This window comes from Astatotilapia calliptera, chromosome 3 (assembly GCF_964374335.1).
Source record: "Astatotilapia calliptera chromosome 3, fAstCal68.1, whole genome shotgun sequence".
Lineage (NCBI taxonomy): Eukaryota > Metazoa > Chordata > Actinopteri > Cichliformes > Cichlidae > Astatotilapia > Astatotilapia calliptera.
The window spans coordinates 36,836,550-36,852,088 of NC_137424.1; the positions used below are offsets into that span (position 1 = coordinate 36,836,550).

A 15,539-nucleotide genomic window follows, 5' to 3' on the forward strand; every position below is an offset into this window, starting at 1 on the left:
GGGTAAAAAGAAAAAGCAAAGAGACCCTCTGCAAAACGGCACATACTGTACGTTAGAACAGTTCTACAGCTTTGAGAAAAAAATAATGAACCTTTACGTAAATACATTTTATCACTTTTTCCCCAAGCGATAAATTTGTGTAAAAAAAGGAAATTCACACAGTTCAAAAAAAGCACATCAGCTGTATAATAAAGTACTAAAAAACTAAATCAATAATTTGTATTTATTTCATAGATCATTTACCCTCTTCCCCAAAATTTAGATGATGAACATTGTGACAGAAAACGGGGCTATTTATTCATTGTTACTTTAAGTCTGTCCTGCTCTTGTGGACCAAGCATTGTCTTCTTTTGTGATGGGTTGTCTGTGTGTACTTGATTGTGAAACAGATTTTTTTCTTCTTTACAATGTGCATTCAGTTTTTTTTCCCTCCCCCGCAATACTGTGTTCTTCCGATGCCTCTCGTAATGGTTCATAATCACTGATGCATTTCTGACGATGTCATTATTGTTCATTTACTTTTTTGTTGTGTTGGTTTCGTTCAGTTTTATGAGCCCCAAAATGAATCCTTGAAGCAAGAGAAAAGGTAATTCCGTGTAATGCTTCAACAGTCAGGATTCCCTCACTCTGAGTCAAGGCGAGGTTTTTATCGGGGTTGGGGAAATACTTGGTCCTCCTGGGAATCATTTTTTTTTTCTTTTTGTTTTTTGACAAGTCATGTCGCACATCCAACATGTAATGAGTTGTTAGCAAGGAGTTAAGGAGTACTTTCTCAAGCAGGACTTTATGGCTCAGAAGAGAGGCTCACTGGGTTTTCTTTTTCCAAAGGGCCCTCTGCTTTTATCTTCCAATACTGGGTCTTTTACGTTGCATAGTGATCAAAGCTTCCCAAGTACTCCAAGCCAGCTCTGTAGCAGAACTGGTATTGATCCTGGAAACAAAGAAGAAAAGATGGTTACATAGAATCATGTTCGCTACATTTTCCATTCCAGCCAACCAAGAAATTGTCTGTACTGTAGATACAATTCATTTTTTCCCAAAAATAAACACAAACTACATTCTCAAAGCTTGAAATTTGAAATGGAGAAGTGGAGAACTGGCAAAACTACTTTAATTCCACTACTAAATTAATCATAGTCGCTTTAGTTCATCTGTTTGGCTAAAGAGGCTGCTTGGAATCTATCCAGACCTTTCAGGCAATTGGAGCTAACTATCAAATTAGTAACATAGTAGCTAGTTACAGTCAAACACCTATAGTACAGTATGTAGGTTGGGCTTTTCCTAGAGTGTGAAAGTACACCAATAACAAAGGATGGGGTTGGAGACAGCTCACCTCTGTCTGCACCATAGCTGGTCTTTGCGTCCGTAACATTTTCACTGTCTGAAAGATGTCTACTACTCCCTCATATCTCATTCGTTCCAAGACGATGCTGAGGGTGATGAAAACTCCGGTTCTACCGACGCCCGCGCTGTGGAAAAGAGATCAAGATGGCAAAGAGGTCAATGCTCCTGGCCAGAACCTTAATGAACTTACAAGTAGTGTTTTTTTTTTCTCCCTGAATGGAAATTGCTAATTTCATCATAATTTATCCCCTAATGTGAATATGTTCTTGCATGTTTTTCTTTTTTTTTTTACATTTTATTTGCCTTCTGAAAAGACAAAGATGGTTTGGTGCATTATCCTGGTCACTTACCTACAGTGGACCGAGATAGGGCCATCTTGGCCGAACTGCTCTTTTGTTTTATGTACTTGGCCGATGAAATCAATGAACCCCTCTCCTGATTTTGGCACTCCTTGTTCAGGCCAGTCTGTGAACTGAAACTGCCTTACTGTCCGTGACTGGCCATCCTGCGAGAGAAATAATGTAGAAAAACGGTCATGACAATGAGAATTGAAGCTAGGAATGTAGCTGAAGGTATTTTGCAGGTAGCCCAGTTCATTCCATGATCGTTACAGTGCAATCGTGAAATCTTGAAGAAAGGCGGTTGCGCAGATGCCAAGAGTAAAGCATCAGAGAAAACGTTTTGTTATTAAACAAGACTGTAATTTTACCTGAATGTATTTAACATGAACACTAAAGATGCTAATTCCTTTGATGTGCTACCCTTGACAGGGTGCTTGGAGAATCGACTTTGAGGATGTGCATTACTTAAGTGATGTTGTATCCCCTTGATAAGGAAAGCAATCCCATTGACGAGACAGTGTAACATACTCTGCAAAGAAGGGAGTCTGTGCCATTTATCTGTGTAAGCCTTTGATGGAATTAAAAACTCTGGCAGCTCAGTGCTGCCGGCACCACATTTGTTTTTTTTTAAACACATTGACATGTGTCATAATTTCCATATATTTATATTTCTTCACATGTTACACTTAAGGCCATAATGGTGTTGTAAACAAATATTTGATACAATGCCAAAATTGGAGCAAATTACTGCTGCTGCAGAAAAAAAAATCGAGTTAATTACAGTTCATCATCCAGCGTGTTCAACCCCATTAGTCAAATCTCCTTTCTTGGTAAATAAAATCATGTGATTAACAAATGGCATTATGGGATTTGAGACATTAAAATAACCTATTGTGTGCTCGAACGCTCACTTGGTTCTTTCTAAATTGTCTACACCTGCACCTCTCTGTAATCCACTCAGTGTCCTCCATGACCCTTGGGTAGGTCACAACCCAGACGTGGAGAAACAATAGCACTAGTCTAAACTGTAAACAGCACTGATCTGAAGCAATACATTCCCACAACCTTTGATCTTTAAACCATGTTTTATGAAACAGTGTCTGCTTACCCTGGCATCAGTCACTTTGAACTCTCTCAGGATATACTGGGGCATGTTATACTCGGCCATGGGGTCCACCACAAAGTACTGGTATCTGGCCGACCTTTCTGCTGGCCAGTACTGGTGGCACTTTTCCTGTGGGAAGTGAAAAATAGAATACCACAGTGAGCCACAACATTCTCTTCACAGACTAGCTTCATTGTGTTCGTTCCCAGAAATGTCTGTCTTTCAATTCACACTGTATCTGCTCTTTCAAAGCTTTTCTTCCCAGTTCCTGAATCTAAGTATAGCTGTTTTCACACATGCACTGCAGCCCTGAACTTTTTCTAGACTTCTTTAACCCGGCGGAGCTGCACGTGAGGACAAGATGCAGTCGGACCAGAAAATAACCTGTCTTTAACCTGCCGTCTCCCTAGCACCAAGTCTATATAATGTCTGTTTGTGTCAATATGAGAATGGCACAAGTAACAGCTGGGTCAGCACTGCTTGCCCCTACGTCTCAGCTGCTACGTTCTCTAAACTTAAACCAAACAGAGTATTTCCTAGAGGAAAGCACTGCTAAAGTGGACTATACAGCTTATTGTATTTCATTTCTTTCAAAGATTGCCAGAAGAAAAGAATAGCAAAACAGTGTTTCCGTACCCTGCCCATTTCTCTAAGCTTGGTTAGCATTACAACAATAGTAGAGTTATGCTCCCAGAGCATCCTCCAAAAGTCCTCCGTGGTCTCTGCCAGTGGTCCCTGTGTTGCAATGTAGGCTTTCTGTTGCCTGCGGAAATGAATCACATGACAAAGGGGGGAAATAATCAACGTGGACGCATATCTGAATGTTACACGGAACTACGTTTGCACTGACGTGAAGCCTTGTGTTGATTCACTTTCATTTTAGCGCTTACCTGTACCCATCAATGAAACTGGCATTGATGTAGTCAGAGCCCTCAACTCCTCGAATGGGCTGTAGACACACTCGTGTGGACTCGTATGGCATTATGTTAACAAGGCGGTTCTTGAACTTGTTGCAGGGGAGATTGGCACTGATGAATCGTGATGTATGGGCTTTAGTGTTAGCTAAACGCTGCAGGGGAAAAAAGGAGGAAAAAAAAGAGATACCCTTGAGTGTATGGGTATCAGGTAAGAACAATGGCATTCAGATGTTTCTGTATTTCCCCGGTGACAGATTGTGTTTGACAACAAAGGTATGTTGCGAGCGATAAAGATCTGAGCAGTCTAGCGAATTGCACACCTTGAAAGCGGTGAAAAAGAATCAAAAGTATAATATGCTGCACACAGCTGGGTCATGTAACCATAAAGTATGGAAATGGCATCAAAGTGATTATTATCACAGCTTGCCCTTTGCCCATGTTATGATGAAAAGACAGGGAAATGGATACACCAGGAAGATTTAAGTAGTCAGAAGAGCAGTGTAATCTGACCTGTTTACAATCTCTTGGTTGAATCAGCATCCATCAAAGAGAATGAAAGTAGGCGCGTGACAAGCAAGGCAATAGCATATATACAGCAACGCTGGTGGAGCCTTTCATTGTAAATGCAGAGTATATTGCTCAAGTTCTTCTGGCAACTGCTCTGTGGTGGGGAAAACCTGTGTTTGCCGTTTTCATGTAAACCAAGACCCCTGTTTTTGAAGGAAATGGAGCTATGGAAGGGGGAGCCAGAAAGGGGGGAAATTTATCCTATGTCATGTTACACAAGTGAGTCAACTAACTGGAATAGAGAGGAAACCACAGGCCCCTTGCTGTCTAGTGGGGCCTAATAGTGGCTGGAAAATAGTTTGGGAGTTGTATTGAGAATGGGAAAAAAATTACAATGACTCCTTGGTGTGAAGTGGGGTACGGGATGCCAGTGGGGTGCAGGTAAATTCTAAATACTTTCAAATAACTTCATCAGGTGTGGTTTGAAAATGTAATATACGATAAAACCGTCTTTAGCATTATTTCTCTTAATCAGCCCTTGACCCAAGCCGTTTTGCTCAGTGCTTATCCTTTGGTAAAGAGTTAAGATACCTTGAACTCAAGTTCCATGCCGGTGACATTCTCTCCACCCTCTATCTGGGTCAGTTTCTGGATGTAGGCGTATAGGTTTCTGGCGGGCACTTCGGTGGTGCCGCAGTTGACGGCCTCCTGGAGCGCGTCATGTATGAAGACATACTGGTCCTCTGTCTGCACCATGTAGTTGCGCTGGGCACGCATTAGCGTGACGTGCCCGTAGATATCCACGGTCTTCTCGTGCTTGATACGTTCAAGCATGGCATCAATCACGATGAAGCAACCTGTGCGTCCCACGCCGGCACTGGAGCCACAAAGGAGACAGAGATGGAAGGATGGAAGATGGTTATTCATTTATGAAATAAGGCTTTAGACTTTATTCAGATGAGTTTTATGGCAAACTCCCACCAGGGTCTATAACGTCATGTTTTTATGGGTTATATCATGCTGATGTTGGCATCACAAGCTTTTTATAAAACCGGGATAAAGCCACCATGACATCACCCACTGGTCTGCGGACTGGTTTTGAAACCTAGAAACATTTTGGCTGTCACCAGTTAGTTGTTAGAAACCATATGCCACGAGTCATGGGTTGATATGACTGACACACTCATTAGTGACACAAGCGCCTTGTCAATTACAAGATCTCCCCACCGCTAAATTATACTCTGGCTCATCACTTTTGAGACCAAATGTTTTTAAGCTAACATCATGCAGTACTAAATGACACTTGAAACCAGAAACTGAGACCACAATTTCATCAAGCACTTACAAAGTTATTAAGCTGACTGATATTGTTTTTTTTAGCCTGATATTGGCCGATACTTTTTTTGTTTTAGTAGTTATTTATTTGTTTGTTTATGCTCTGCTAAGATCGCCTAGTCGTTGTGTCTGTGGCGTTCCAAAAACAAGCGCTGCCAAGTAAGAAATTGCATAGTGCCCTCTGGTGGAAAAACTGTGCAATGTCAACACTCATATTACGTTAGAGGAGTGTTTTTCTCCATGTCTACTTTAGTTTAGTTTTACTTAGTTAGCCTAGTTTTCATTTATCGGCTGTTATAAATGTCGATATTGACAGATTAGAAAATAGCTATTATTGGCTGGTAACACCAACTTGCTGAGTATTAAAGTGAGAAGCCAGGTGAATTTTTATCTAATGAGGCATTTGCAACTGGATTTAGAAAGAATGCAGGTTTAAGTCATTTTGATCTGCATCAGCCCAGTGGAAGGAGAAGTGTCTTGTCCAAACAAGGACAGGGAGCTTGAATAAGTTCCCTTCTTCCGGTGATGAGGCCAAAAGGTAAACTCTCTTTGCCAAGTTTTCCACTGTAGGATGGACCATTTGGCTTGGAGTGTAATTAAATCTGAAGTGGCACTATGTGGAGAAGAGGGCCCGGTACTCACAGCCTTGAGCGAGCTCAACACTGGCTTTGCAATCCAGTCCTCCTTTGGACCCCACCTGCACTCTTCAACCTATCGGGACTAATAACTTACGCAACATCAACATTTAACCTTCATCTCGCAAATGAGAAAAGTGCCACTAGAACAAATGTGAACACAAATGTGGCTCCGGAGTCGCAAATTTGAGGTGAACATTTTTTATTAATGTGCCGGGCAACTTCTGAGAAGTGCAGCTGACTACAATTAATGCCATTAGATTAGTACTGTGCACCTAAATGGAATAAGAGCTTTAGAAGAGGCACTGAAAGCCAGGTCTCCTCATTAAGATTCACACAGGTACATTTGTGCATTAGTGAGCAAAATGCACACGTGGAAAAAAAGACATCCTGCCAAAAACAAAAATGTTTTACTGTTTCACTTTGACCTCTCCTTGCAGGCCAGCTTGAGACACGCTCTATAGATGTAGCGCGTTGGCAGTCTGCTGACGAATGCTCACCCCTGCACATTACATGTTTTAATATTGCATGGTTCAGCACAAAGATGTTTTCTGATGACAATTTATTTACCGCGGGGCGACGGGGTGGTGTTAAATCTTGTTCGTTAACTCTCCTCCCACCTCCCGCAAAGCTCGGCATTGACGAGACAAGTCCTTGCACTTGGCACTCCAAAGTAAATAGGTTATTCAATTCATTAAGCTGACATGCCTACGAGGTGTGAACCATGCTCTTGTGCCTCCTCCTGATGAAGCATTTGTTTTTCATTTGCTCTGAGGAACAGAGAAAGGCTTGAGAAGGAAAACTCAAGAGGGAGTAAAGTCAGTCCCCGGGGGCCAAGTCTGGTTAATGTGCCATGCTGCACTGGAACTGTGCTGCAAATGGAATAAAGACACGTATGGGAGTCATTGGCTTTAACAAATGATCTGATGATCACTTTCAAAATGGCTGACATTGGCTGAATGAGACTGAACTTTTTATTTCTTTCCTGACAAAACTCTTCACACCTTTAGGGCGGAAGGGAAAAAGAGTCAGTATGAGTGAGTGAGAGAGAGAATTGGGCTGCAAAGAAATGTGAAATGTGTCTCAGGGTTATTTGAAGAATGAATCACTTCCAGGTCTGAGAACACCTCAGCTCCTGGCCGTGGGATATAGAAACAAGTCGAGATTTTTCCCTCTACCCCAGCTGTTTCCAATCTGAAGGCATTTTACAGTGCAGACTTGAATGTGGGAGAGTGATGACCTGCAAGAGAGTAAGTGACAGAGTGACAGCAGAGAGCTAGAGAGAAGGAGACGGAGGATGACGGGGAGCGCAAGGGCGATGAGAGCGAAGGCAGACTTGTTTTAGCTAGAGATTCTCCTCGTTTGTCTCATAAGCATCTGGGATTGCTATTAATTAAAAAAACAAGCAATGCTAGGAAAGTGTAATATTTCTTTATTGACAGGTGTGTGTGTGTGTGTATTCAGGGTGGGGTGAGATGGTGCAGAAAGCTGTCGGTACATTTGGCAGTTGAAGGAGAGCTGGCGTACTGACTGCACTAATGACCTGACACTGCCTTTTCAACCAGTCAAAACCAGCTGCTCTGGACGTCGATACACATTAAGTGTCAGACTAATATGCTTTCCAGGAGTTTAGGGAATAAGGGATGGGAAAGAAAGTTCAGCGTGAAATACAGCTGCAACGAGTCCTGTGAAGATAAAGCGTGAGCAGCAGTGAAAGCAATTACATATGTATTGTTAAAAAATCTCTGGCTGTCAGCTAACCTGTCACCGTTCTGCTACTCTGCCTATAAAACATGCACACATAAAGCGCAGCTCACCAGGACCGCTGCACTGCTGTTAATGGGGTCGATAATCATTTCAGTCGCGTGCGTGCGCGAATACTTGGAAATGTGGAAAGTAAATCAAAAAGAAAAAGAAAACGCGTTGCTTACTCGGGGAGTATGGAAGGTTGGTCTTTTAAACCCAACCCACTGGCTAGTGTTGACTGTCCATTGGCTTGGCTATAATCCAAACCATTTGTATAACTGTACTGGAATCACTGGGAGACTCAGCTATAGCTTGAAGGAAAAGAGAGGACAAAGAAGCAACGTAGCTTAACCTAACAGCACCACTGACATTTCATTATGTCTTCAGTCTTTAACACTGGCTTCTCTATCATCAAAGAATTACTAGCTTTAAAAACCAGTACTGGTATTAGAGTATGACTCCGACCAGATGTGGTGTGGAGGAAAAGCACTGCCACACTGAGCGTTATAAGTCTCTGACCACGTGAATGCCACTGGGTGCAGTTAGGTGTGGACTGTTTTGTTTTCGCCACGCCCTGCAGCTGTAACACCTCGTCACAACTGCACAGACTGTGGTCACCACTAGTAAGCAACGCTGACAAAGTTGGTTGCCTGGTTTTTTACTATGAAAACTAGAAGCTTTTCAAGGCAAGCCTCAGACTTGTGCTCGATACAGCAATTGCAGTTTGTTATATGGCCACTTGAGGCTTGCCCTAAAAATCAGCCATTTATTATTGACCCCACAGATGTTGTAAAACATGGATGTAGCCACTAAGCGACCTCTGCAAACAGTATCCTTCTGATTTGATGGCCTCATTCATTCCATTTGGGTCATACTGAATCAAAAATAAAGTCTGTTTGGCAAATCTTGGTCATACCATGTTTCAAAATAGGGGAATTGGCTGTGGTATGTAAAAGCACCCTCATTGGCTAACGACTTGTCAATCACAAGCCATTAAGCAATAAGTGTGTTGTTTCACAGACAGACCCAACATCACTTATCACATCTGGGGGGTTTTGCAACAAAGATGGCGGTGGAACAACTCAAGGCTTCAAAACTGGAAAGCAGTGGGAGACTTCATGGTAGCTATGTCCACCTTTTAAACTTCTGAAATTACTTTAAAATTAGTTTGAATATATATACAGTTGCTTATTTATATAAATTACTATGAAATTTATAAAAATTAATCTGTCCATTGAACTTTTTTTGTGATTTTCTCCCTTCTATGGAGCTAAAAGAGGCCACCCAAACACATGAAATATCAATGGAAAGCCCAGGATGTTCTCTATTTAGGACATCAAGACTTTGTGTGGTAGCTCAAATAAGTCAAAAGATACAGACCATAAACAAATGTCCATTACAAAGGACATAAATGAATAGGCTGGTCCTCAGGAGGATATTTATATCACACATTGGCCTTAAAATTTTGCATATGAGCGGGTAGCATTAGCGATTTATAGCCAACAGCCTGTGTTGTTTCCGGTTTTTGAATAAAGCTTTCTTGGAAATGCATCACTTTCTCTTGTATTTTGATTAGAGTGAAGTTTTAAGATTGGATGGACCCCATGGGGTTCTCTGGTTTTTGGGTGGGCCGCAGTACTCTGACACATGGTAAAAAAAAAAGAGGATTGAAATGGTTTGGCTGTTACTTGTAACTGTGAGTTGTTCTTACAGTTTTCCTTCTGAGTCACTGGGAGAGGCCAGAGATCACTGTGACATTTAATCATGTCCTTTTGACCTCTTCTGAAACCTCACAATGCCTGACTAGCCCTTTAGCTACAAGAGCAAAACAGCCCCTGACCTGTGGGTTACTGAAAACAGCAGGACCTAGGAAAGCAAGAGGCACGCTATAATGTCCCCGGAAGAAAATTCCTCTAGTCTTACCTTTTGACAAGTGTTCACTTGGCAGTGGAAAACAGATGAATGTATTTTGATTGATACTCTTAAATACTCCTGCGGGGGACGCATTAGCCACCCACTAAACCCATATTAATGATGTTTCATAAGCAAGCGCGACAAAAAAAAAGTGCTCCCTGTAGTGGACATTTCTTAGCCTAACTGCTTTATACAACAGAGGTATAGCTTACGAGCATGAATGCATTTCGCAGCGTCTGTATGGATTCATCTAGAATCCGAGAATGTGAGCGACAGGAGGAGAGAGAAACGTGCTTCTAATTAGCGACTCGTGAGGGAGGAAATCCTGTGCAGTTGATTTTTAAAAGTTCTAAACCCTCTCATTTAAGCTCCTATTCATTCCCTTACACAAAAATAAATAAAAAAAATCAAAAGACCTTGATTGCTTGTTTTTTATGCCTTTATGGTCTTTACATAAGGCGCCTGAGCACATGCAAGCTGATTTTTTTTTTTGGGTGCACCAACTAATCAGTCGACTGCTCCGTAGACTGCACCACGCTGTCAGATGTGGATTTTTTTTATTATTTTGGCCTCTTTTCATGTGCGTAAACAGCTTCAGGAAAACAAAAACCTGCACAAACTAAAGGAGAAAATATATATATTTTTTAAGTATATCTGCTAAACTGCTTTTTTTCTTTTTTAGTGAGTGAAAAAATGTATTGGAAGTAAGTAAATATAAAAGATAGCTCTATTTAAAACTGTAAAACAGAAAGTTAGCTTTATAGGATTTGAAGCTGGGGCATGACTGTATCTGATAGGGTGCCAGAGGAATTAAAAACTCCCATCTGCACAGTGACATTAATTCCTGCATTCTGCTTCACTGTAAAAAAAAAGAAAAAAGTCAGGGTTTTCAATTGGAAGCGATTCGCCAACTAGCACTAATTAACTTCAGCATGTGGTAATTCTAATTCTTCAGTAATCCCCCTACCCTTTTTGTCGCTTTCTGACAAAAGTTTGTATCTGTTACACTCGCTATCGCTGCTTCTTAATTTCGACTCCCCCCCTCCTCCTTCTGTCACTTTTCTTTTTCTTCTTCTGTGCAGCGCCTCTGATGACTTCCTGAGTTAAGGGAAGCCAGAAGTCTGTGTTATAGCTTTGTGCTCTCTGCTGGGAGTCTGGCCTCTTATGTCGCCGAGGGAAGTGAAGTTGGCATGAAAGTTATTTGTTTCAGATGCAATAACCCAGGGGATGAGCCAAGGACTTGTGGGCTGCAGATGCGCGACATGTTAGCGGTGTAGTGAGGAAGACGACAGGTCTGCGTGTAGCTTTGTGTCACCGCGTGGGAGGAGATGTTTAAGTTTGCTGAGGGCAATGACACCAGTACACTTTGTTCTGCGATGTTGAAAACACCTTCTGATTTAAAGTGCTTTCTGTGAAAGCTGGTGGGCTGGATTATTTTCTTTATTTTTGGTTTTTCAGATGGGAGGAACAACAGTTTACATCCTATCAAACAGTCGTCCTTTCACTGATAGTTCATGTCTAATTTCTCTTTCAAGTGTTAGTCCAAAAAGAACTCAAACGTACACCTCTAAATAACCAAGAATATGTTGTGTTTTTGCCATATGAATTCATATATTCATTACAGCAAATGGAGAGAAGAAAATCAATTTCATGCTTCAGGATGTTTTTGCGAAGCCGTGTTGTTTTTTACCTGCAGTGTACCACCATGGGCCCTGCATCTGGAGGATTGCAGGCTTTCACCCGTCTCAGGAAGGCCAGGAATGGAGTGGGGTGCTCGGGTACCCCGTGGTCTGGCCAGGCCGTGAACTGGAACTGCCTCACCTCCCTCTTCTCACTGGAGCCATTCTGAATGTTAACACGGAGAAAAGCTCAGTGACCGAACACAGCTTACATCAAATGATTTGACCTGCAGATGCTGCGAGGTAGAGCTGCGCAATACTGCAAATCCTGGTATCGATCTGATACCAAGTAAAAATAGGGCCAGTATTGCAGACATCAATGTTAATAGCAATACTCATACTTTTAAGTTACAAAGGCAGCTTATGTAGAGCAGTGTGTCATGACATATGAGATGACACCTTTCAGCTTTTCATGTATTTTAAAACTGTGTTTTTTAGCCCTGGAATGTAAATGTGCCGGTCTCTAAAGCACTTTGGGTCAGCGTCTGTTGTTTAATTGTGTTATAGGCTATAAATAAAATAAGGAATTTAGAGGACAGAAACAAAGTATCGATCCTGTTACACTAGTATCGATCTGACACCAACATCGATGCTATATTTGCATAGATCTTCCCTCTACTGTGAGGTTTAAAGTGCTACTACACAGCATACAACAGAAATACTCACTTTAAAGAGTGCAAACGTCCTGACACAGTATGTGGCCAGCTCTACCGTGTCCAGCAGGGTCACTTGGATTAGACCGTATGTCTCTGTCCCTCTTGTAGGCCAGTACTGGTCACACTTTACCTGTAGTGGAGAGAAATATCGCATTAGGCGAGGAGTCAATAAAACCTTTATGTATTTGGTGTTTGTTCACAAAGCATGAAGGCTCTTTACAGCAATTCTCTGGATCTCAGTTACACACTCAGTACAAGTGCACCAAGTCAAATAAAGGCCAAATTCCCTTTATTCTTGCTGACTAGGTTTGATTTTCTAATCAATGAAATAGCTTGAGATATTTGTAGTGAACCAACAGGGCTATTAATTGTCCTGACGTACTCCATAATTACAAAGGTAAGCACGGTGTCCACTCATATTATCGTCTCAGCTTTATTGCTATTTGAGTGTACTCTTGTTTCACAGTAAACGGCCAATAAAACATTGTATTGCAATACTGCTTAGCTGACAAAGAGAAGAACTATTGGCTTTGGGGAAAGGAAAAGCTGGGTTCCAGTGCAACTGTTTTTCTTCAGATTGCCCCCTAGCACTGATGTGGTTTTCGGACACATGCTTCACCAACATATCCTGCTGTAGGATTCTCTGCCACTGATTAATATTACAATTGAACAGCACTCTGGAATAATCAGGTTTTTAACCAGCCGCTAATTCAATTTCCCAAGCATCTGTTATAACATTAACACAAAGCGCAATGAAGTGTCTGTGACACCGGGAGTAATGTAATGATTCATAATATTGTTTACTTGCAAATAGTCGAGCTTTAGATATGCAAAACATACAAAGGCAGCATGAGTGAATGATTTGACTGATTAATATGAAAGACGCGCACTTTTAGCAGCAACAAAAGAACAATATTTGCAACAAATGTCAAACAATATAGGCAGATTTGAGGGTGGGGGTGGTCTCCCAGAAAACAGCATAGTAATGTGCTTACATAGCACTGCTTCTATAGGCCAATGCAGACACCTGGGCTCTTATTTGCTTTGCAGATTGTGTGAATGCTCAGTGAAACCCGCTCTCTCGATTGAGTCCACACTCCTGTTAACACTAGACTGGGCTCTTAAAAAGAGGCATAGAAGTGTGAAGGTCAGTAGCTGATGGAGTCCAAGGAAGCTTTCATATGCTCAGTCGAATATGGCAAGACGTTTGGGGTAGGGGGAGGGGGGATAATAGCTTTTGACTGTGTCAACCTTAAAGAACTAGTGTGTACTGCGGGGAGATGTGGCTTTACAGTCTGTCTTTTTTTTTTTTTTACCACGGATTGTAATCCGGCGCCTTAAGCAGTATGAGGCCGATGAAGTAAGTCTGGATACTAATCAGTCAGGACTGTAAGACAAGAGTGTGTGTGGATCGAGGATATCAGTGGGTAACAGAATGCTGCTTGGCTGCTTCTTGTAGTGAATAAATACATAAAAACTGTCCCAGAGGAGACAGGACAGTGTCCCAATTAACATTATCCCTGCCAGTGATGAAATATTCCTGCAATCAGGGATTCCAGTGCATCAGTGGTTACAATCTAACAGTGAGCTGCTTCTTTTTATATATGTGGAGCTAAAATATTCTGGGAAGCCTTAAATGATTGATGATTCATGAGTCACTAGCAAAACAATTCTCTGGTGGGAAAAATGTTAAACGGTGTCACAAAAAAAGTTTATAGATGCTGATGAAAGAATATCGGCGAACTCTAGCACGGGCTTTAAAAATGATTCTTAAAGCTTTACCCTGGACCGCTCTTCTAGTTTGGTCATCATGACGATGGTGGCACTCCTCTGCTCCCAGAGCATCCTCCAGAAGTCCCCAAACGTCTCGGGTAAAGAACCCTGGGTGGCGATGTAGGCGTTCTGCTTCCTGTAGCCATCGATGTAGTTGGAATTAATGTAGTCGCTGCCAGGGATACCTGTACAAAAAGTTTACAGTGGGTGAAAATGGATTAAAATTTCAACTTTTGTTTTGTTTGTCAAGCTCGATGTGAGGCAGACCTTAAATGTCACACAACAGTGGCATTTGTGGCTAGGTAAATTGGTCCAGGCCTTTATTATCCCTACAGTTTATTGGAGGTAATTCTCCCCCACCGTGTGTTCGCACAATGCCACGTTATCGTCCGTGGGTCCCAAATTTATGCCAGTAAAGCCACTGTTGTTTTGTATTAAAAAAAAAAAAGCACAGCAGTCAGTTTTGGAACCAGTGTTACAGCCCAAAAGGATTTGTATTTGCTATCAACAACACATTTAAATCAACAGCTCCACCCCCTCACCCACCCCTCACCCCCATATGTGCAACTGAGTTACAGATAAAGCTCGGTCCCTAGAAGTCTATCACCTCACACGGAGAAAAACAAACCAACAAAAAACTCGCAAAACAATTTCCCCCCACCGCTCCTCACTCCTCCTCTCCTTTGCTTATATTAAATGAAAGGCACAGCAGCCTTTTCCAATCCAGGGGAAAGAGACAGAGCTGACAGCTAGTCAATGCTTTAGGACTGGCAGTTTAGGGGCTTCGTGCACACATGGTCGACCAAGATAAGTCTCATCTGCATGGGCGCCACGTCTCAGAGAATCCCCTCACTCCAACCGCTTCCTCTCTCCCCCCCATCTCTCTCAGACTCCCTTTTACTCCCAGGTAACTTATTCAACAGAAAAAAAGGGAAAGAAAATGGAATATGAACACATTCAAAAACCCACACACATTATTTTTATTTATTCTTTCCCCAAAACTGTCCACCGCCCGCTCATTTTGCTGTTGAAGCTGTCCACGCAGCCAGGCGGTTGTGCATTTCTGTGATGGACAAGGGATAAGTACAATTAAGCCCAGTGTGTATTCAATTTGAAAAAGGGGGGGGGAGAAAAAGCAAAAAAGGAGACATCACTGTGGTTTAATGAGAATGAAGCAAGTTGTTTAATGCACATTTGCAAATGGATTTTGCCTTTGTGCTTTCTGTCAGTCAGGATTTGTCTAAATTCGACCATTTTCTCTGTAAATAGTAAGAAATAAACATTGCCACGGTGTTGTTCCGGCACTCAGTCGTCGGGGAAAGGCAAAGTAATCTCAGAGAGCTTTTAAAGTACAACACTGTAATTACTGTATTAATGAGGAATAGTCACTACCAGTCGTGGTATAGTCAAGTTCAAACAGGTTAACGCGTATAACGTTTCCGTTAAATTTCGATTCCCGAGCTCGCTTATTATAGAACGTGTGCGTCCGGAGAAGTTTTCTCGTGAGAGTTCCACTTTATTTTCTTAATAAACGACCTCTTTGTCGGTCAGGCGGCGACGAAATCAAGAGCAGAGTATTTTTATTAC

General features: G+C 41.9%; 1 protein-coding gene across 24 annotated transcripts in view; it reads right to left on the reverse strand.

Moving 5' to 3' along the window:
* Positions 1-205: 205 nt before the first annotated feature.
* ptprda (protein tyrosine phosphatase receptor type Da) overlaps positions 206-15,539 on the reverse strand; it is a 406,188-nt gene continuing 390,854 nt past the window's right edge. For 23 of the 24 annotated variants that reach the window (XM_026161910.2, XM_026161898.2, XM_026161908.2 and 20 more), the window contains 10 exons: positions 13,962-14,137; positions 12,190-12,309; positions 11,535-11,689; positions 4,806-5,091; positions 3,681-3,859; positions 3,427-3,553; positions 2,794-2,919; positions 1,695-1,849; positions 1,334-1,469; positions 206-931 (listed from right to left, as the gene is read on the reverse strand). In XM_026161910.2, coding sequence (XP_026017695.1) covers positions 863-931; positions 1,334-1,469; positions 1,695-1,849; positions 2,794-2,919; positions 3,427-3,553; positions 3,681-3,859; positions 4,806-5,091; positions 11,535-11,689; positions 12,190-12,309; positions 13,962-14,137 — 1,529 coding nt within the window. In that variant the 3' untranslated portion in view covers positions 206-862. The remainder of the gene's footprint in view (positions 932-1,333; positions 1,470-1,694; positions 1,850-2,793; positions 2,920-3,426; positions 3,554-3,680; positions 3,860-4,805; positions 5,092-11,534; positions 11,690-12,189; positions 12,310-13,961; positions 14,138-15,539) is intronic. The other variant, XM_080290227.1, reaches the window with a different exon arrangement.